Source organism: Schistocerca nitens, chromosome 5 (assembly GCF_023898315.1).
Source record: "Schistocerca nitens isolate TAMUIC-IGC-003100 chromosome 5, iqSchNite1.1, whole genome shotgun sequence".
NCBI lineage: Eukaryota > Metazoa > Arthropoda > Insecta > Orthoptera > Acrididae > Schistocerca > Schistocerca nitens.
This window is the reverse complement of record NC_064618.1, coordinates 512,209,910-512,233,098: the sequence shown is the minus strand read 5'-3', so window position 1 is coordinate 512,233,098 and position 23,189 is coordinate 512,209,910. Positions and strand designations below refer to the sequence as shown.

The 23,189-nt window shown below is 42.5% G+C and overlaps 1 protein-coding gene across 1 annotated transcript in view; it reads left to right on the top strand.

Moving 5' to 3' along the window:
* Nucleotides 1-1,798: 1,798 nt before the first annotated feature.
* The window catches only part of LOC126259598 (lon protease homolog, mitochondrial-like), a 171,030-nt gene continuing 149,639 nt past the window's right edge, over nucleotides 1,799-23,189 (top strand). Inside the window, exon 1 of the mRNA XM_049956507.1 lies at nucleotides 1,799-2,268. Within this exon, the coding sequence (XP_049812464.1) occupies nucleotides 1,861-2,268 (408 nt within the window). The 5' untranslated portion in view covers nucleotides 1,799-1,860. The remainder of the gene's footprint in view (nucleotides 2,269-23,189) is intronic.

Below are 23,189 nucleotides of genomic sequence, written 5' to 3'. Positions count from 1 at the left end.
AGACCGTTCGCGGGGTGCACGACTTTCGATTTGACGCCACTTCGGCGAATTGTGCGTCGATGGGAATGAAATGATGATGATTAGGACAACACAACACCCAGTCCCTGAGCGGAGAAAATCTCTTACCCAACTGGGAATCGAACCAGGGCCCTTAGGATTGACATTCCGTCACGCTGACCACTCAGCCGCCGGGGTGGACAGCATGCATGTAGCTCGGTGAAAATTGCTAAAATGTGTGGCATCAACAACGCTCATCTTCTGCCTGTTGCAGCTAACAATGCAGTGACCGCCAGTGTGAATTGGGGTTTACGCAATTGTGTGATTTGTTGTACAGGGTTATTACAAATGATTGAAGCGATTTCACAGCTCTACAATAACTTTATTATTTGAGATATTTTCACAATGCTTTGCACACACCTACAAAAACTCAAAAAGTTTTTTTAGGCATTCACAAATGTTCGATATGTGCCCCTTTAGTCATTCGGCAGACATCAAGCCATTAATCAAGTTCCTCCCACACTCGGCGCAGCATGTCCCCATCAATGAGTTTGAAAGCATTGTTGATCCGAGCTCGCAGTTCTGGCACGTTTCTTGGTAGAGGAGGTTTAAACACTGAATCTTTCACATAACCCCACAGAAAGAAATCGCATGGGGTTAAGTCGGGAGAGCGTGGAGGCCATGATATGAATTGCTGATCATTATCTCCACCACGACCGATCCATCGGTTTTCCAATCTCCTGTTTAAGAAATGCCGAACATCATGATGGAAGTGCGGTGGAGCACCATCCTGTTGAAAGATGAAGTCGGCGCTGTCGGTCTCCAGTTGTGGCATGAGCCAATTTTCCAGCATGTCCAGATACACATGTCCTGTAACGTTTTTTTCGCAGAAGAAAAAGGGGCCGTAAACTTTAAACCGTGAGATTGCATAAAACACGTTAACTTCTGTTGAATTACGAATTTCCTGCTCGAATGCGTGAGGATTCTCTACCGCCCAGATTCGCACATTGTGTCTGTTCACTTCACCATTAAGAAAAAATGTTGCTTCATCACTGAAAACAAGTTTCGCACTGAACGCATCCTCTTCCATGAGCTGTTGCAACCGCGCCGAAAATTCAAAGCATTTGACTTTGTCATCGGGAGTCAGGGCTTGTAGCAATTGTAAACGGTAAAGCTTCTGCTTTAGCCTTTTCCTTAAGATTTTCCAAACCGTCGGCTGTGGTACGTTTAGCTCCCCGTTTGCTTTATTCGTCGACTTCCGCGGGCTACGCGTGAAACTTGCCCACACGCGTTCAACCGTTTCTTCGCTCACTGCACGGCCCTTACAGAGGCATCCAGAAGCTTTAAACTGCGCATACCATCGTCGAATGGAGTTAGCAGTTGGTGGATCTTTGTTGAACTTCGTCCTGAAGTGTCGTTGCACTGTTATGACTGACTGATGTGAGTGCATTTCAAGCACAACGTACGCTTTCTCGGCTCCTGTCGCCATTTTGTCTCACTGCGCTCTCGAGCGCTCTGGCGGCAGAAACCTGAACTGCGGCTTCAGGCGAACAAAACTTTATGCGTTTTTCTACGTATCTGTAGTGTGTCGTGACCATATGTCAATGAATGGAGCTACAGTGAATTTATGAAATCGCTTCAATCATTTGTAATAGCCCTGTATTGATGTCGAACTCTAAGACATATTCTTATTATAATTTCAGTTCAGTATGTTTATGTTACAAAGTATTCGTGGATGAAAGATATAAAGTATATTTACGATAGGAATTTGGTACATCTTCGATGATTGGCTGTGAGATCTTTGGTAAGTTGTTGTCAGAGATGTAGTTGGGTGATGAAACAATCGGCAGGTAGTGGAGAATCATGTTTTCAAAAGTCGGTCTACGTATGCTTTTATTGTGTAGCAATCGAAAGGTGCATCTGTTGACTCATGAAGCAAATCAATTGACGCTTTTGAAAGTTAGGAGAAGGTACATTGAAGTTTTAGGAACAGTAACACCACGGAGTTTCTATACTAGGACTATAAAGTATGATACGCCGGGCGTGCGATGTCTTCACTCAAGCATTCCAAGATATTCTGAAGCGTCGAGTGATCATGACAATAAACCACCGAATGACTCCTCGTACAGAAGTGGTAGTGGAAGTGATGATGACCAACCCACTCCGCGCCCTTTGCCGACGACTGTTGCTGTCCCGGAGGTGTGGCCAAACGTGCCTTTAATAGCTGTCAACAGGACGCCGCTCTTCCCACGTTTCATCAAGATTGTGGAGGTGAGACGCATAAACTTATGAATGACACAGCAGTGCGTTAATGTCAAGCACAATGGTGAGTTTTGCAATCGAAGCATCCGTAACTCTTTAGAAACGGTGAACACCACATTCCGCGTTGACTGTAAAATAGGCCTATTATGGCAGATGTTTTTTCTGTTGGATCATGGTGCGCTTTCGTAACTGAGCTGCATTAGTCACCCTTAATGCAGATGTGTTGCTTATTAAGAATTATAGCCACTGGAAGCTATGCGTGTTGGTAGCTACCATTGTTAGTGTGAGGTTTTTTAATCATCCGTCGTATGACACAGTGTTCACCCTCATTTTGTGTATAGAACATATGTTGAACACCCGTCAGTACAGTCTTTGTCATTGCAATATACAAGAGAATAATGTTTTTATTGAATATGTGCTATCCCAGTTCCTGTGGTTAATTATAAGGAAATTCTTGCTAGGAAATTTCCATGCCCTTTTCTCGATGGACTATGATATTTTACTTATGAATCTAATTTAAGTTGCGTTATAATACCTGCAAAATGTGTTTTCCCCGCTTCACTAAAAGCAAGAGATTCTTCCAATATTATAAATTACATTATTTTCCTTGTCGTTGGAAGATTATGTACTAGTACATTGTTCAGGCTTGCTTTTCACTTGAAACATCTCTCTGTTTATTTATTTCTGGCATGAGTATTTTCTGTTGATATTATGTGGAACAAATCAGGTTACAAGTGTCATACTGGTAGTGTCATTAGGTCATAAATGAAATCTTGTATTGATGTGCATTGAATTATAGTTTTGTTTACAGTTTTACTTAATGGTCATTCTAGTTCATGCTGTCTTAGGCCTACCTTATATGCTGCCAGATATTAGAAGGATATAACTGGTTCTCATTATGTCTGGTTTTGGCATGGTGCTTTCTTTTTTAAATGCCTTATGTTTTTTATTTAAACTGTGTCACTAATTAGTAGTGTGATGTCTCATACCATTTATTTTAGTTGGTTTTATGAAGGCCTAACCCCTCTCTACAAGTTTGTTACCTTTTAGAATGACAGGAAGCATGATGACATGATAATTATATGCTTCATCCCTCCATTGTCAAGTCTCTCATGCTTTATGTGGTTTTGTCCTTTACAGAGCACGTGGCACCATTAGTAAGCTTTAATTTTTTTTGTTCTTCTTACTGTCCCGTAACATTGTCACACCATTACACTTTATGCGTCACATTTTTGGTGTCTGCAGATTGTTGAGTTTGTCTCCTTCCTGTCAGTTGTTTTATCATGAGATTGCGAGTGTCATTTATTTTCATATGTGGTACATATAGTTGCCAGTGTGTTAACAGCATTGTTTACAAGATTGTTTTAGCTGTGGTTGCTAACTATATGTCTTTTCTTTCCTTTGTTAGGTCACATTTGTAATGTGGAAGACTTCCAAGTTTAATAATGTGTCTATTAGTGCAGCATGTTCATTATGTTCATTACTTTCAATTTTTATATTCAGTCTCTTACTTAAAAATATTAAAATACTCACCGTAGAGAGCTCTTGTTTGCACTGTTAACATGAGTTGGTGGAGACTAAATGCCCATACCAGAACATGAAAAATTTTTCAGTTTGCTTGTGCTATATAAATGCCGAAGCTGTGAGGTAGCTGGCATCTCTCTTACACACACACACACACACACACACACACACACACTTTTAGATTTTTAGGAAGATTTAGATACACACCTTCACATATTCTGTTATGCCTCTTTTTAAACTTTAATTTTGTTGTTGTTGTCTTCAGTCCTGAGACTGGTTTGATGCAGCTCTCCATGCTACCCTATCCTGTGCGAGCTTCTTCATCTCCCAGTACCTACTGCAACCTACATCCTTCTGAATCTGCTTAGTGTATTCATCTCTTGGGCCCCCTCTACGATTTTTACCCTCCACGCTGCCCTCCAATGCTAAATTTGTGATCCCTTGATGCCTCAGAACATGTCCTACCAACCCGTCCCTTCTTCTTGTCAAGTTGTGCCACAAACTCCTCTTCTCCCCAATCCTATTCAGTACCTCCTCATTAGTTATGTGATCTACCCATCTAATCTTCAGCATTCTTCTGTAGCACCACATTTCAAAAGCTTCTATTCTCTTCTTGTCCAAACTATTTATCGTTCATGTTTCACTTCCATACATGGCTACACTCCATACAAATACTTTCAGAAACGACTTCCTAACACTTATATCAATACTCAATGTTAACAAATTTCTCTTCTTCAGAAACGATTTCCTTGCCATTGCCAGTCTACATTTTATATCCTCTCTACTTCGACCAACATCAGTTATTTTGCTCACCAAATAGCAAAACTCCTTTACTACTTTAAGTGTCTCATTTCCTAATCTAATTCCTTCAGCATCACCCGACTTAATTCGACTACATTCCATTATCCTCATTTTGCTTTTGTTGATATTCGTCTTATATCCTCCTTTCCAGACACTGTCCATTCCGTTCAACAGCTCTTCCAGTTCCTTTGCTGTCTCTGACAGAATTACAATGTCATTGGCAAACCTCAAAGTTTTTATTTCTTCTCCATGGATTTTAATTCCTACTCCAAATTTTTCATTTGTTTCCTTTCCTGCTTGCTCAATATACAGATTGAACAACGTCGGGGACAGGCTACAACCCTGTCTCGCTCCCTTCCCAACCACTGCTTCCCTTTCGTGCCCCTCGACTCTTATAACTGCCATCTGGTTTCTGTACAAATTGTAAATAGCCTTTCGCTCCCTGTATTTTACCCCTGCCACCTTTAGAATTTGAAAGAGAGTATTCTAGTCAACATTGTCAAAACCTTTCTCTAAGTCTACAAATGCTAGAAATGTAGGTTTGCCTTTCCTTAATCTATTTTCTAAGATAAGTCATAGGGTCAGTATTGCCTCACGTGCTCCAATATTTCTGCGGAATCCAAACTGATCCTCGCTGAGGTCGGCTTCTACCAGTTTTTCCATTCGTCTGTAAAGAATTCGCATTAGTATTTTGCAGCTGGGACTTAATAAACTGATAGTTCGGTAATTTTCACATCTGTCAACACCTGCTTTCTTTGGGATTGGAATTATTATATTCTTCTTGAAGTCTGAGGGTATTTCACCTCTCTCATACATCTTGCTCGCCAGATGGTAGAGTTTTGTCATGACTGGCTCTCCCAAGGCCGTCAGTAGTTCTAATGGAATGTTGTCTACTCTCGGGGCGTTGTTTCGACTCAGGTCTTTCAGTGCTCTGTCAAACTCTTCACGTAGTATCATATCTCACATTTCATCTTCATCGACATCCTCTTCCATTTCCATAATACTGTCCTCAAGCACATCGCCCTTGTATAGACCCTCTAAATACTCCTTCCACCTTTCTGCTTTCCCTTCTTTGCTTAGAACTGGGTTTCCATGTGAGCTCTTGATATTCAAACAAGTGGCTCTCTTTTCTCCAAAGGTCTCTTTAATTTTCCTGTAGGCAGTATCTATCTTACCCCTAGTGAGATAAGCCTCTACATCCTTACATTTGTCCTCTATCCATCCCTGCTTAGCCATTTTGCACTTCCTGTCGATCTCATTTTAGAGACGTTTGTATTCCTTTTTGCCTGCTTCATTTACCGCGTTTTTATATTTTCTCCTTTCATCAATTAAATTCAATATTTCTTCTGTTACCCAAGGATTTCTACTAGCCCTGGACGTTTTACCTCAGAGCTACCCATTCTTCTTCCACTGTATTTCTTTCCCCCCGTTTAGTCAGTTTACCCAGGTCCGATCTCCGTAAATTCCCACCTTTTTGCAGTTTATTCAGTTTTAATCTACAGTTCATAACTAATAGATTGGGGTCAGAGTCCACATTTCCCCCTGGAAATGTCTTACAATTTAAAACTGGTTCCTAAATCTTTGTCTTACCATTATATAATCTGTCTGATTCCTTCTAGTATCTCCAGGATTCTTCCATGTATACAGCCTTCTTTTATGATTCTTGAACCAAGTGTTAGCTATGATTAAGCTATGCTCTGTTCAAAATTCTACCAGATGGCTTCCTCTTTCATTTCTCTCCCCCAATCCGTATTCACCCACTATGTTTCCTTCTCTCCCTTTTCCTACTCTCGAATTCCAGTCACCCGTGAATATTAAATTTTCGTCTCCTTTCACTACCTGAATAATGTCTTTTATCTCATCATACATTTCATCAATTTCTTCATCATCTGCAGAGCTACTTGGCATATAAATTTGTACTAGGGTAGTAGGCATGGGCTACGTGTCTATCTTGGCCACAATAATGCGTTCACTATGCTGTTGTTAGTAGCTTACCCGCACTTCTATTTTTTTATTCATTATTAAACCTACTCCTGCATTACCCCTATTTGATTTTGTATTTATAGCCTGTATTCACCTGACCAAAAGTCTTGTTCGTCCTGCCACCGAACTTCACTAATTCCCACTATATCTAACTTTAACCTATCCATTTCCCTTTTTAAATTTTCTAACCTACCTGCCCGATTAAGGGATCTGACATTCCACACTCCGATCTGTAGAACGCCATTTTTCTTTCTCCTGATAACATCGTCCTCTTTGAGTAGTCCCCACCCGGAGATCCGAATGGGGGACTATTTTACCTCCGGAATATTTTACCCAAGAGGACGCCATCATCATTTAATCATACAGTAAAGCTGCATGTCCTCGGGAAAAATTACGGCTGTAGTTTCCCCTTGCTTTCAGCCGTTCGCAGTACCAGCACAGCAAGGCCGTTTTGGTTAGTGTTACATGGCCAGATCAGTCAATCATCCAGACTGTTGCCCCTGCAACTACTGAAAAGGCTGCTGCCCCTCTTCAGGAACCACATGTTTGTCTGGCCTCTCAACAGATACCCCTCCGTTGTGGTTGCACCTACGGTACAGCCATCTGTATTCCTGAGGCACGCAAGCCTCCCCACCAATGGCAAGGTCCATGGTTCATGGGGGTAGGTAAACTTTAATAGTCCCACTGAAAATAGAAACACAAGGAGAAAATGTACTTCAAACCACTTATGCGTTATTGAAAGTAGATTTCAAACCCTTTTCTATTGAATTCATTTCTTAAGATCTGTAACATAAAATGACAAATCACAAATTACTGACTCTTGAAAAGAAATGGAGAGTCTTTTTAAATCATCATTGGAAATTTCTGTTTTTGTTTCCGATGGTGTGATTGAAAAACAAGACACATAATTACGTTATTCTTTAATTTAGTTCCTATCTCATGTTAAATAAACATGGTGCTCTTTAATTACTTTTCTTTTTTTTTTTCTTTTTCCTTTTTTCCTTTTTTTTTTTTTTTGCATATGTGCTGCACTGTCTTTAATTTCTCTCCACACTCACTAACACTAAACACGCAGTGTCATGTGCGTCACTTAAGCGTTGGTTCCTGGATGTCACAATGTCTCTGTTGATGATGCTGATGGGATGAAATCCACTTGCAATTTTGACAGTGGACTTTTGTAGGAAAATTGCACTGAAATTCAGAGGCCAAGCACTCTTCCTCTGACGATGTGTGTGCCCTGTAGATCCAGGTCTTCATGTCACTATTCAGGGCAAGATGGTAACAGTTTTTTATATAGAGGTGTAGATCAGGCTGGGTTGGCTTGCTAATGGGTCATTCCAGTGATCATGAGCCTCCTGCTCCTTGAGCTTCAACTTTCCTGAAATTTGCTGTGGATGTAGATCCATCCTAAAAATTTATCTATGCAAAATTTCAAATCATGAACTTGAGTATATGAGAAATAGTGGCCTGCTTGTTGGATGGCTTTTTGATGAATCTGTGTGAAAACGAACAAAACCCTGTGTTTGAAGCTCTTTTAGTATAAGGCAAAAGCAAGTCGGAAACTTATTACTTTCAGGTCCTGGATAACTTTGAGCTGTGAATCATAAAAATACAGTGTGACAGAATGTAAAGCATTTTTTGAGCCAACAGAATGCGTTAAAGTGACACAAAAAACCTACAGAGAAAAGTCCACAGATTTTGTGACACTCTTTGGGGTCAAATATCTCAGGGAGGAAAAAATGCAAAGGAACTAGCCTACAACTTGGCACATTTGTTGATAATGCCTGGGACATGATTCTGTTAGCATATCTTCCTGCTTAGCCAATTGTTTTTGATTATGCTCAACACAAACATGGTGTCAGATTTAAAATTACAATGAATGAGCCAAGGTCAGATGTAAATATTGCAGAAGGATCATTTCAGAGATTCTGATTCCTGGCACCATTGTCAAGAGCACAGTTTTCTGCACTGGCAACATCCTACAGCCTGTTCAGCAAAGGCAAATTTTAGGTTGAACTTTAACAAATGTCATGTGTAATACATTATGATTACAACACGATACCGGTTGCTGAGCTCATAACTTCAAGGCAAGGTAGAATGACAACTGGTTGATTAGTGCTGGTGTTTCAACTAGGCATAAAAACCATGGAAATTTGATGATGACTCAGAGTTCAAAATCATTAGTTTCATCAGTGTGTGTCCCTATCCTACAGTGACCATGTACAGAGGCAAGATGGACATGATGTTAGCAAATATTACTTCTCTTGTTATGTGTAGATGGCCATGCTTGCTGGTTTCTTTGTTGAGGCTATAAAGCCTCAGTTGGGTTTCTTGCCACGATTCCTAAGCCGTCTTTGTTGGTTTCTTTATTGATGTTCGAAATCTGCATTTAGGTTTCTAGCCTTTGTTCCCAAACTGAGTTTGTTGATTTCTTCATCAACATTCCAATCCCCTTGCGGGTTCGGGTGTTAGAATATACCCGAGGTTTTCCTGCCTGTCATGATAGGCGACTAAAAGGAGTCTCCAACCTTTTGGCTTACTGAGATTTGGGCCCCTTTCTGGGTTTGATCTCCATCTTTCCAAATTTTTGTGAAGTGCGGGCCATTTGGGAAAGGACGCCTTACGTGGTACACTATATATCCCTCGTGTCTTACGATCTTCTGCGCCTAATATTGTCATGGCACTATAGCTCCTCCCATATTCCAGCTATTTAAGTGAGGACACCTTAGGGGGTGCATACTCTCCATCGATTGTCCACTGCCCTCTTTTGTCCCTGTGATAGTATGGGATTTCCATGCACGTAGTATCCAGTACAATAGCCAGTCTGCCATGGTTGGGCCGTCATATATCCTCTTGGTTGTAGCCCTCTACTAACACAGGGATTGCACTGCTGATGCCTGACCTGCAAACTCCCCACATGTGCCAAGTAGTAAATGACTGTCTTCTTGGGGCATCAGGACTCCTGGCAACAGCCATCGCACCATGTTGCCTTTACTGTGGCTGGGTGGTGCCCGTGGGGAGAGCCCTGATCAGAGTGGATGGCATCAGGGCGGATGACCTGCAATGAAGCGGACCAAGTCATTTCTTGCTTTGTGGCTGCAAAGCTTCTATTTTTTGTTGATAACCTGGAGCACAAGTTTGAGGAAATGGCTGTGCTGTACAAAATGAGAAATGGGTCGGTCTTGATTCAGACAGCAGCCTCAACCCAGTCCCAGGTGTTGCTTGCCTGTGACAAGTTTCTGCCACTCCCTATAAGAGCCTCAGCATGGTCCAGGGTATTATTTTCCATTGCGACCTTCTCTTGCAGTCCAGTGTCGAGCTACAAGGCAATTTAGAACCCCAAGGTGTTCACTTCATCTGGCACATCTATAGGGGACCAACAGATAATAGGATTGCCACCAGTGCCTTCATCTTGACCTTTGAGGGTGATATGTAAAACCATATGTACCTCCCACTATGAGATGCCTTAAGGGGATACGGAATCGGATTTTGGGTTAAAAAATCGAATTTTTTTTATTGGCGTATTATATTCTGCCATGTTTCCTCTTTAAAATGACGTATCATACATAGCTCTACTACAATTATAACTATTTTATTTTTATATATTTGTGAGATCGGGTATTGCGCTTTAGTTATACACGTCTCTCGTGGCTGACCATGAACTTTTTGGCAGTACCTTTAAAGTGACATGAATTCAAATATCCCGGTTTCCAGCGACTATTTATACACTAGTTGCCCGAAAATGTTTCTCTCTGGTTTCCTCAAGTTACTCTTTGACTTTGTGGCGGGACTGTTTTGTAAACAGTGTGATATAAGAAAGTAGTTGTTATTGAGTTATTTCGTATTTAGTGCTTCATTTTTCGCAGTGAAAATGCCTAGAGCTAAAGCAAAAGTATTTAAAAAGCGTGTGAACTGGCAAAAGAAAAGAAATAATGATTCATTAGCAAAGCAAAGCAGTTCATCATCATCACTGTTGGAAAATGTGAATCCACTTATTACTGATTTGCCGAACGAACTTACACCAAATGAAAACAGTGCTTCTCATAAAAAAACTAAGAGATTTGGAAGAGAAATATAATTTACTTGATAGAGGGAATGAAGTTTTTGAACTCATTGATACGAATATATTGTGTGAAGCTCTTGAAAACAGTTTGTGCTGCAAAAAATGTCATGGAAACGTTTCTCTGAAAGTAGAATCCCATGTTGGCCTGGCTGCCCAGTTTAATTTAATATGCAGTGTTTGTAACTGCAGCTGTAAGTTTCCAAGTTCGGTTTCAGTAACTGTAAATAATGGATACAAGAAAACTGAACTTTATAGTGTAAATATTAGGTTAGTTTATGGATTGCGAGCAATTGGTAAGGGCAAAGCAGCTGGTGATATGCTATGTGGTGTTCTAAATCTTCCAAGTGCACCTTCAAAGTTTGAAGCTTACAATTATGTACTAGGATCTGCAGTTGAAGATGTAGCACAGAAGTCAATGCAGGTTGCTGTGGAAGAAGCAGTGGAAGAAAATGACGGCAGTCGTGACCTCACAGTGGCGTTTGATGGCACGTGGCAGAAAAGGGGCCACACCTCCAACAATGGTGTTGTAACAGCAACTAGTGTTGATACTGGCAAGGTTATTGATGTTGCAATAATGTCTAAATACTGTAGGTGCACAGGCAGGCTGAAAAATGAACACAGTGATGACTGTATTGCTAATTATTATGGTAGTAGTGGTGGCATGGAGGTTGCTGGGGTGAAGAAAATTTTTCATCGCTCTTCACAGTGGTATAATGTTCGCTATGTCAAATATCTGGGAGATGGTGACTCTAAAGCATTCAAAGAAGTTTTGGAAAGCAAACCATATGGGAACAGTGTAAATATAAGCAAACTTGAATGTATAGGACATGTGCAGAAGAGAATGGGTGCCAGGCTGAGAAGGTTAAAATCAGTTATGAAAGGGAAAAAACTAGATGATGGGAAAACCTTGGATGGCAGAGGAAGATTGACTGATTCCATAATAGACCACATTCAGAACTGCTATGGCCTTGCAATCAGGCAAAATACAGGCAATCTTGAAGAAATGAGGAGAGCTATATGGGCTTTATATTTCCACACCGCATCCACGGATGAGCATCCACAACATGGTTTGTGCCCCAAAGGTGAAAACAGCTGGTGTAAGTACAATAGGGGACTAACAACAGGAGAGAAATACATTCACCACCACAGTCTACCATCAGCCATCATGGCAGAAATAAAGCCCATTTTCAGAGATCTGGCTGACAGAAGTCTTCTGATGAAATGTCTTCACGGAAAAACGCAGAACCCCAACGAGTGCTTGAATAGTGTGATATGGCATCGTCTCCCAAAAACAGTGTTTGTCGGAATTAATACACTACATTTTGGTGTGTATGATGCTGTGGCAACCTTCAATCTTGGAAATATAACTAAATGCCAGGTCCTTCAAAAGTTGGGTATGTGTGTTGGTTCCCGTACGGTACGTGCTATGTTCTTTTTAGATCAGCACAGACTAAGGCATGCTGATAATATAATCAAGACATTAGTGAAAAAAGCAAGACAGGTGCAGAGGGGTGCCAAAAGAAGACTTGAAGATGATTATGAAGACTGTGAAGGGGGTATTAGCTACGGATCAGGAATGTTTTAATCTTCTTTCTCCGTTTCCCGTAAGTTTACTTTTTACTTCATCTAGGAACATTATCTCAGGTACTGGTCAACCTAGAAGTCTGAAATTTTTATGGCGTAGTGACATAGGTCCCTATTACATACTGAAACAACGATTTTTTAATTACTTGATTTACAAAAGACTTAGGGGTGATAGTCTAGTAAAAAGCGATGGAAAAAATTTACTTAAAAATAAATGTACAATATCTCTGTAAGAAAATACTTTGACAATAAACTGTTGTTTCAGTATTGTTGTAACATATGAATGCACATACAGTAAAATTTTTACCTCTCTGTCTCCAGTAGTTTGTGAGAAAATGTTCCCTATAGTAGGCATATATTAACATTGCGGGGATAGGTGATTCCGTATCCCCTTAAGTCCTGGACATTCAGGCACATGTCCTCCTGATGCAATTTCAGCGCCAAATATAGAGACTGTGGACGTCCGCTGCACCCGAATACTCAGTGTCAACTGTGGAGAGAACCACACCCCCCTGCTCACTGGACTGCACTGTACTCAGAAAGGAGGAGAAAATTATGGAGTACAAGATCTTGGACCAGCTGACTTATCAAGAGGTTAAACGGAAATATAAACGATTGCACCCCATTCACTTGACATCTTCATGTGCTGCAGCTACATCATCACCACCCTCACTGGCAACGGTAGTGTTCCCACATCTCTGCCTCGTACAGTGGGCCCTCAGGGCTGCCCGAATACATCTGCCCCCTTGGTGGTTGGTGCACCTCTTCTTCCATTTCTCCCAGAGCTCCTACTTTTGGAGCATTAACCCCCCTTCCCCCCCCCCCCCAAATGCCGGGGACATTGGTCCCCTTCCCCCAGCCGGAGAAGTGACAGCCTCCTCTGGGCCCGCATCTCGTGGTCATGCGGTAGCGTTCTCGCTTCCCACGCCCGGGTTCCCGGGTTCGATTCCCGGCGGGGTCAGGGATTTTCTCTGCCTCGTGATGGCTGGGTGTTGTGTGCTGTCCTTGGGTTAGTTAGGTTTAAGTAGTTCTAAGTTCTAGGGTACTTATGACCACAGCAGTTGAGTCCCATAGTGCTCAGAGCCATTTGAACCATTTGAGCCTCCTCTGGCTCCTTTCGCACGGAAGAGGTCTCTTGGAACTCTCCCTTCCAAGGTCTCCACCAGTGCAAAAATGGACACTCGCCAGTGGCTGAAGGAGCCACAAGCTGCTGGACAAAGGGCTTCACAGTCTTCCTCAGTGCCTGAAGCTACTTCAGAGAAGTCCTTCCAGGAAGCCCCTAAAGAGAAGTGAGAGAAGAAACAGACGACGAAAAAGTCTGCTAGAAACAGGAAATTCTGGTGGCCCGAACACCACCAATCCCTACCAGTCCTGCATCTGAGAACAAGGTCCAGATTTTAGTGTCCTTGAGGACCTGGATGTTGCCAGCACCTCAGCTGCAATGTAAATGGATACAAATACTCAACCTGTGGCAGCAAGTGATCCTGAGGCATAATCTGCCCCCTTGGTCACTTCATGCTTTCCCCGACTACAGAAAGTGTCATTCTTCAGTAGAGCTGTGGTGGTTTTTTCTCCACCTGGCTGAGTTACAACAACTTTTAAGCTTTACACCTCTTTTTTGAATTGCATTTCAAGAAGCTTGGTTTCTGGCAAAGCCGACCCCTAGTTTTCGTGACAGGAGTATTACAAAAATCGTACTGACTGTAACAAGATATCAGATGGAGTCTATACTGCTGTATATATATAGCACACCTATGCCCTTTTAAACACATTTAGAAACTGTGGCTGTCAGTGTGAGGACAAAGCTGAACATTACCATCTGCAACATCTACCTTTCTCCAGATGGTGAGGTACCACACCCTGTATTGGCTGCTGTAATTTCCCAACTCCGCCCACCTTTCCTACTTCTGGGTAATTTTAGTGCCCTTAACCCTTTGTGGGGCAAAACCAGGATTACTGGCCATTGGAAAGATGTCAATCTACTAAATCAACTCTACATTTACCTCCTAAATACAGGTGCCCCCACTTAAGTGTGGCACATGGCACATTCTTGGCCATTGATTTCTCCATTTGGAGTCCTGGCCTTCCGCCATCTATCAACTGGAGAGCTCATGATGACTTGTGTGGTAGTGACCATTTTCCACTCAATCTGTCCCTCTCCCAGCGTCACTCACCTGGATGCTTGCCCAGATAGGCTCTCAGCAAGGCTGACTGGGACGCTTTCACCTCCACTACCACCATTGAATCTCCATTGCATGGCAACATCAGTTGGGTGATCCAGACCATCACTAATACCATTGATTCCACAGCTGAATTGACAATTCCTTGTTCCTCAGGTTGTCTCCAGGGGAAGTCAGTGCCTTGAAGGTGGTTGGAAATCGCTGTGGTCATTGCAGACCGTAGGCGGGCCCTCCAACTTGTAAGTGTCACCCGTCCCTGGAGCTTCTTATTGCCTTCAAATGGCTCTGTGTCCAGGTCTGTCAACTCATCAAACAATGGAAGTAGGAGTGTTGGGAGCAACAAACTGTCCATTCGCATGAATGGACACAGGCAGACAGTGTTCGTTGGTAATGAGGATCACCCTGTGGCTAAACATGCCTTGGTGCACGGCAAGCACATCTTGGCACAGTGTTACACCGTCCGGGTTATCTGGATACTTCCCACTAACACCAACCTGTCAGAACTCTGGAGATGGGAACTTGCCCTTCAGTATATCCTCTCTTCTCGTTACCCACCAGGCCTCAATGTCCGCTAATTTCAAATTGCCGCGGCTCATACCTTACATGTCATTCAACAACATCTTTGCCTCTGTACTTCCGCCTTGACTGACATCTCTGCCTAAACTTTTTGCCTTTACAAATGTCTGCTTGTGTCTGTGTATGTGCGGATGGATATGTGTGTGTGTGCGAGTGTATACCTGTCCTTTTTTCCCCCTAAGGTAAGTCTTTCCGCTCTCGGGATTGGAATGACTCCTTACCCTCTCCCTTAAAACCCACATCCTTTCGTCTTTCCCTCTCCTTCCCTCTTTCCTGATGAAGCAACCGTTGGTTGCGAAAGCTTGAATTTTGTGTGTGTGTTTGTGTTTGTTTGTGTGTCTATCGACATGCCAGCGCTTTCGTTTGGTAAGTCACATCATCATTGTTTTTAGATATATTTTTCCCATGTGGAATGTTTCCCTCTATGCCGAGCATTATGCTCACACCTGTGCATTTGAGAATTACTGCCCTGCCTTTCATCTCCCAAAATAGCAGGTGGAATGACAACACCTATCTTTTGCTCTACACCATACTGAGCTATATAATGCTCCCTTCAGTGAGTGGATATATCTCGGTGCCCTTGCCGATTGTCATGACACACCCCCTGGACCAGATTACATCCATTCCCGAATGATTAAACACCTGCCAGCAAATTACTTGCTGCCTTTTCCAGGCATCAAAACCTTATTGCCATCTTTTTTTTATCTGATGAAAGCCTACGATACCACTTGGTGAAACCATATCCTTGTTACTCTGCCTGAGTGGAGTCTCTGGGGCCCGCTCCCGATTTTTATACAGAACTTTTTTGTCTCTCCAGACTTTCAGAGTTTGAGTTGCTGCTTCACACAGTTCGCCCCACATCCAAAAGAATGGGGTCCTACAGGGCTTTGTACTGAATGTCCCACTCTTTGTAAATGCCATTAATGGTCTCACAGCAGCAGTGGGGTCCTTCGTATCCCCCTTCTTATAAGATGACAATTTTTATATTTCCTTCTGCTCCTCTTTTATTGGTGTGGCTTGATGTAGACTGCAAGGAGCCATACAAAAGGTGCAGTCATGGGCCCTCACTCAAGGCTTTCAGTTTTCAGCCGTCAAGTCTTGCACCATGCATTTCTGTCATCATCATTCTGTCCACCCATATCCCGAACTTTACCTTGATGACGAACTACTTAATGTAGTGGAAACTTGCTGATTTTTGGGACTGGTCTTTGACACCCACTTAACTTGGCTTCCTCATCTTCATCAACTTAAGGAAAAGTTCTGGCGGCATCTTAATATTATTAGATGCCTGAGCCACACCGACTGGGGGGCTGATGTCCCTACACTGCTGCTGCTGTACAAAGCTCTTGTGCAGTCCCATCTTGACAATGGAAGCCTGGTGTATGGTTCTGCATCATCCTCAGTGTTGTGGCTGTGGGACACCACTGTGGAGTTCAACTTGTGACGGGAGCTTCCCAAAGGAGCACAGTGAACAGCCTCCTCTTGGAAGATTGCATTCCTCCATTGCAGATCAGACGAGAACAACTGCTTCCAAATTATACTGCCTACACTCATAGTTTGCCTTGCCAGCAAAATTACCATCTCCTGCAACAGTGGCCCAGATCAGGGATTCCAATTGATGTCTTTGTCCAGTTGTTTCTTACCCCGCTCGACGACCGAGCGAGGTGGCGCAGTGGTTAGCACAGTGGACTCGCATTCGGGAGGACGACGGTTCAATCCCGTCTCCAGCCATCCTGATTTAGGTTTTCCATGATTTCCCTAAATCGTTTCAGGCAAATGCCGGGATGGTTCCTTTGAAAGGGCACGGCCGATTTCCTTCCCCATCCTTCCCTAACCCGAGCTTGCGCTCCGTCTCTAATGACCTCGTTGTCGACGAGACGTTAAAACAACACTAACCTAACCTAACCCCGCTCGACGCTTCCTCCCTACTGGCCTTCCTGTGGTTCACCTCCATGGTCCATGCCTCGACCACGGCTTGTCTGAGCCTATCGCAAGACCCAAAAGGCTCAATTCCATCTGAGGTCCTCCGCCACTATATTTTCAGCGAGTTCCAGGGCTCAGATATAGTCTACACTGATGACGAGATGGACAATGGTCATGTTGGCTTCGCTTATGCTCATATTGGACATACTGAACAGCGCTCCTTGCCAAATGGCTGTAGTGTTTTCACTGCAGAGTTGGTAGCCATCTCAGGTGAGTCCTTCATCATCTGTAGTGACTCCTTAAGCAGCCTACAAGCTGTCAACAAGTGCTTCCCTTGTCATCCTTTGGTAATGATTATCCATGAGACTCTTTACACCCTTGGGCACAGCGGACGTTCAGTGTCCTTCATTTGGACCCCAGGACATGTCAGGATCCCAGGCAGTGAACTGTCTCACAGTCTGTCCAAACAGGCTACTGGTAAACCAGCTCTGGAGGTTAGCACAACGGAGACTGATCTCTGATTGGTCTTGCGCTGTAAAGTTTTTGGGATCTGGAATACTGAATTGGGCATCCTCAGTACACCAAATAAACTACATGTTATCAAAGAGACTCTGTTTTGCTTCGTCAGCTCTACATTGGCCATACTTGGCTGACTCATGGTCACCTCCTCTGTCATGAGGACCCACCTCAGCGTCACAGTGGTTCCCACATGACTGTCGTCCATATCTTGTTGGACTGCCCAATTTTAGCTGCTCTGTGGTGGACTTTTCACCTTCCTCCTACACTGCCAATAGTATTGGGAGACAATGCATCAACAGCTGATTCAGTTTTATGTTTTATTCGTGAGGGGGCTTTTTATCACACAATCTATGGATGGACATCTGGCCTTCTCTCCCAGACCTCCACCCTCCCTCTATTTTAACTCTTCCTCCCTCTTTCTTTGCTGTTTGTTCAGCTTGGTCTTCATCTTTTCCCTATCTGTGTTCCTCTTTTCTTTTAGGCTGGATATTTTAGTGTGTTGCAGAGTGGCTGGCTCATCCTTGTTTATTCTTCCGATCAGCCAGTACTTGCTGTCTGCTATATTCTTTTAATATACCTCCTATTCCTTTGTTCCTTTTTGTGCAGATTCTCCCTGTTTGACATGCCTCTTTCGTTTTCTCTTTCTGTGTGTATCCCAGTTAGTTTTATGCCATTTTACTTTCCCAGATTTCTTTTGGGAATGGTTTTAACCCGAGATGCGTTCGGATGAGGAAAAAGGAACTGATGACGCAATAGTTTGGTCCCTTTACTCCCCAAATCAAACGGCGAACCAACGAAGTTTTAAAGCCGTCGTTGGGTTTCTAGCCTTGGTTCCCAAGCTGTCTTTATTGGTTTCTTCATCAATGTTCCAAAGTCTCAGTTGGGTCTATTACCATGGTTCCCAAGCCGATATGTGGGTCTCTTCATGTTGGTTCCCAAGTTGGTGCTATTTAAAATTACTGTTTCATGGCATTAAATTTTTCTTCAGTACCGGTGAATATGGCTTTTAGAAAATTATACTGACATCCTGTTCTAGTTGCTGAAGGCTCTAGTTCAGTAATCCAACATTTGTCTTCTCTTTCAGACCAATAGAGTGAGCAAGGTGGACCAAAAGGGTGGGTCAATTTGACCAAGGCATCATTTTCTTCAGTATCAACTTTACATATGTTCCCAATCCATCTGTGATTGTCATAGTTACATGCAATGTATTTGCCAGGAATAAGGCTTAAAACTGACATGAAAGCCACATTGGTGTCAGCTGACTGATAAACAGAGGCCACTTAAGAAGTTGTATTACTTGAAACCTGAGTAACTTGAATGCCATTTAAATCCACTGGCAAAAATTGATGATTTTTGTGAGTTCGATCTAAAGTATGGCCATTTGCAAATAGTTCTCTTTGTAGCTTTTTTTTGTCACTTATTTTATGGCGTCAGTTTACCAATCACCACTATTGCATAACCTGGCACTTGCACTTAGGAAACTGTAAGATGTTGCGCACAATTTTTGTCAGTAGTTCTTAGAGTTGACTCAGCAAAGGGAGGAACCCTTTGTTGAGTTGACTCTAAGATACAACAAGAAGTTTCTAGTGGAGAAAAGTAAACTCGTTACAGTGTTGTGGGAAAGAACAACTAGTGAAGTGATGCTTTTGCCATATTTGCACCAGAAATTGGCTCACTTTGTGCAGTTTTATATTTGGCACAATGTTTATGATTGAGTACAATCCCCAATAAGTGCTTAGACGAGAAAATGTATTGACAGTCCTGCCCCAGGTGCTGTTAATATGTGTGCCAAATTGTACTTCTTTTGCGTTTTTTCTTCCACAGATATCCATCTCCAAAGAAGGCAAAAAAATTCGAAATATTTTCTTTGCAGATTTTTTGATATTTTGTCTCACAAAGTGTTTTACACACTTCCATACTGTGTTTTTCAGATTCAGGGCCAAAAGTTGTACAGGATCAGAAAACTAGGGGTTCCTGGTAGTAGTTGTTGTTGTTGTTGTTGTGGTCTTCAGTCCTGCCCGCATCTCGTGGTCGTGCGGTAGCGTTCTCGCTTCCCACGCCCGGGTTCCCGGGTTCGATTCCCGGCGGGGTCAGGGATTTTCTCTGCCTCGTGATGGCTGGGTGTTGTGTGCTGTCCTTAGGTTAGTTAGGTTTAAGTAGTTCTAAGTTCTAGGGGACTTATGACCACAGCAGTTGAGTCCCATAGTGCTCAGAGCCATTTTTTCTTCAGTCCTGAGACTGGTTTGATGCAGCTCTCCATGCTACTCTATCCTGTGCAAGCTTCTTCATCTCCCAGTACCTACTGCAACCTACATCCTTCTGAATCTGCTTAGTGTATTCATCTCTTGGTCTCCCTCTACGATTTTTACCCTCCACGCTGCCCTCCAATGCTAAATTTGTGATCCCTTGATGCCTCAAAACATGTCCTACCAACCGATCCCTTCTTCTAGTCAAGTTGTGCCACAAACTTCTCTTCTCCCCAATCCTATTCAATACCTCCTCATTAGTTACGTGATCTACCCACCTTATCTTCAGCATTCTTCTGTAGCACCACATTTCGAAAGCTTCTATTCTCTTCTTGTCCAAACTGGTTATCGTCCATGTTTCACTTCCATACATGGCTACACTCCATACAAATACATTCAGAAACAACTTCCTGACACTTAAATCTATACTCGATGTTAACAAATTTCTCTTCTTCAGGAACGATTTCCTTGCCATTGCCAGTCTACATTTGATATCCTCTCTACTTCAACCATCATCAGTTATTTTGCTCCCTAAATAGCAAAACTCCTTTACTACTTTAAGTGTCTCATTTCCTAATCTGATCCCCTCAGCATCACCAGATTTAATTCGACTATATTCCATTATCCTCGTTTTGCTTTTGTTGATGTTCATCTTATATCCTCCTTTCAAGACACAGTCCATTCCGTTCAACTGCTCTTCCAAGTCCTTTGCTGTCTCTGACAGAATTACAATGTCATCGGCGAACCTCAAAGTTTTTACTTCTTCTCCATGAATTTTAATACCTACTCCAAATTTTTCTTTTGTTTCATTTACTGCTTGCTCAATATACAGATTGAATAACATCGGGGAGAGGCTACAACCCTGTCTCACTCCTTTCCCAACCACTGCTTCCCTTTCTTGCCCCTCGACTCTTATAACTGCCATCTGGTTTCTGTACAAATTGTAAATAGCCTTTCGCTCCCTGTATTTTACCCCTGCCACCTTCAGAATTTGAAAGAGAGTATTCCAGTTAACGTTGTCAAAAGCTTTCTCTAAGTCTACAAATGCTAGAAACGTAGGTTTGCCTTTTCTTAATCTTTCTTCTAAGATAAGTCGTAAGGTTAGTATTGCCTCACGTGTTCCAACATTTCTACGGAATCCAAACTGATCTTCCCCGAGGTCCGCTTCTACCAGTTTTTCCATTCGTCTGTAAAGAATTCGCGTTAGTATTTTGCAGCTGTGACTTATTAAACTGATAGTTCGGTAATTTTCACATCTGTCAACACCTGCTTTCTATGGGATTGGAATTATTATATTCTTCTTGAAGTCTGTGGGTATTTCGCCTGTCTCATACATCTTGCTCACCAGATGGTAGAGTTTTGTCATGACTGGCTCTCCCAAGGCCATCAGTAGTTCTAATGGAATGTTGTCTACTCCCGGGGCCTTGTTTCGACTCAGGTCTTTCAGTGCTCTGTCAAACTCTTCACGCAGTATCTTATCTCCCATTTCATCTTCATCTACATCCTCTTCCGTTTCCATAATATTGTCCTCAAGTACATCGCCCTTGTATAAACCCTCTATATACTCCTTCCACCTTTCTGCCTTCCCTTCTTTGCTTAGAACTGGGTTGCCATATGAGCTCTTGATATTCATACAAGTGGTTCTCTTTTCTCCAAAGGTCTCTTTAATTTTCCTGTAGGCAGAATCTATCTTACCCCTAGTGAGACAAGCCTCTACATCCTTACATTTGTCCTCTAGCCATCCCTGCTTAGCCATTTTGCACTTCCTGTCGATCTCATTTTTGAGACGTTTGTATTCCTTTTTGCCTGCTTCATTTACTTCATTTTTATATTTTCTCCTTTCATCAATTAAATTCAATATTTCTTCTGTTACCCAAGGATTTCTATTAGCCCTCGTCTTTTTACCTACTTGATCCTCTGCTGCCTTCACTACTTCATTCCTCGGAGCTACCCATTCTTCTTCTACTGTATTTCTTTCCCCCATTCTTGTCAATTGTTCCCTTATGCTATCCCTGAAACTCTCTACAACCTCTGGTTCTTTCAGTTTATCCAGGTCCCATCTCCTTAAATTCCCACCTTTTTGCAGTTTCTTCAGTTTCAATCTGAATTTCATAACCAAGAGATTGTGGTCAGAATCCATGTCTGCCCCTGGAAATGTCTTACAATTTAAAACCTGGTTCCTAAATCTCTGTCTTACCATTATATAATCTATCTGATACCTTTTAGTATCTCCAGGATTCTTCCAGGTATACAACCTTCTTTTATGATTCTTGAACCAAGTGTTAGCTATGATTAAGTTATGCTCTGTGCAAAATTCTACAAGGCGGCTTCCTCTTTCATTTCTTAGCCCCAATCCATATTCACCTACTATGTTTCCTTCTCTCCCTTTTCCTACTCTCGAATTCCAGTCACCCATGACCATTAAATTTTCGTCTCCCTTCACTACCGAATAATGTCTTTTATCTCGTCATACATTTCATCAATTTCTTCATCATCTGCAGAGCTAGTTGGCATATAAACTTGTACTACTGTAGTAGGCATAGGCTTTGTGTCTATCTTGGCCACAATAATGCGTTCACTATACTGTTTGTAGTAGCTTACCCGCACTCATTTTTTTATTCATTATTAAACCTACTCCTGCATTACCCCTACTTGATTTTGTATTTATAACCCTGTAATCACCTGACCAAAAGTCTTGTTCGTCCTGCCACCGAACTTCACTAATTCCCACTATATCTAACTTTAACCTATCCATTTCCCTTTTTAAATTTTCTAACCTACCTGCCCGATTAAGGGATCTGACATTCCACACTCCGATCCGTAGAAATTCCAGTTTTCTTTCTCCTGATAACGACGTCCTCTTTGAGTAGTCCCCGCCCGGAGATCCGAATGGGGGACTATTTTACCTCCGGAATATTTTACCCAAGAGGACGCCATCATCATTTAATCATACAGTAAAGCTGCATGTCCTCGGGAAAAATTACGGCTGTAGTTTCCCCTTGCTTTCAGCCGTTCGCAGTACCAGCACAGCAAGGCCATTTTGGTTAATGTTACAAGGCCAGATCAGTCAATCATCCAGACTGTTGCCCCTGCAACTACTGAAAAGGCTGCTGCCCCTCTTCAGGAACCACATGTTTGTCTGGCCTCTCAACAGATACCCCTCCGTTGTGGTTGCACCTACGTTACGGCCATCTGTAACGCTGAGGCACGCAAGCCTCCCCACAAACGGCAAGGTCCATGGTTCATGGGGGGGGGGGGGGGGTCCTGGTAGTGTTCCCTTGTATTAAGAAAGGCTCAAACTTCAGGGTTTGCTCGCTTTCTTTGCTCCCTTGTCGAAGAGCTTTTCAAATATAGGGCAACAGTTTCCAACGTGTTGGGTATTATGAGCTGATTTTGTGTGAGTTCATTTCTATGGTGCTTATTGGTATGCATGGTAAATTTAAACAAAATAAAAAATGGAAGAGTGGGGATCTTTTGCAGAATGTGATAACTTGGGATGGAATGACCCTAGCAGAAAACTTACTGTGTTAC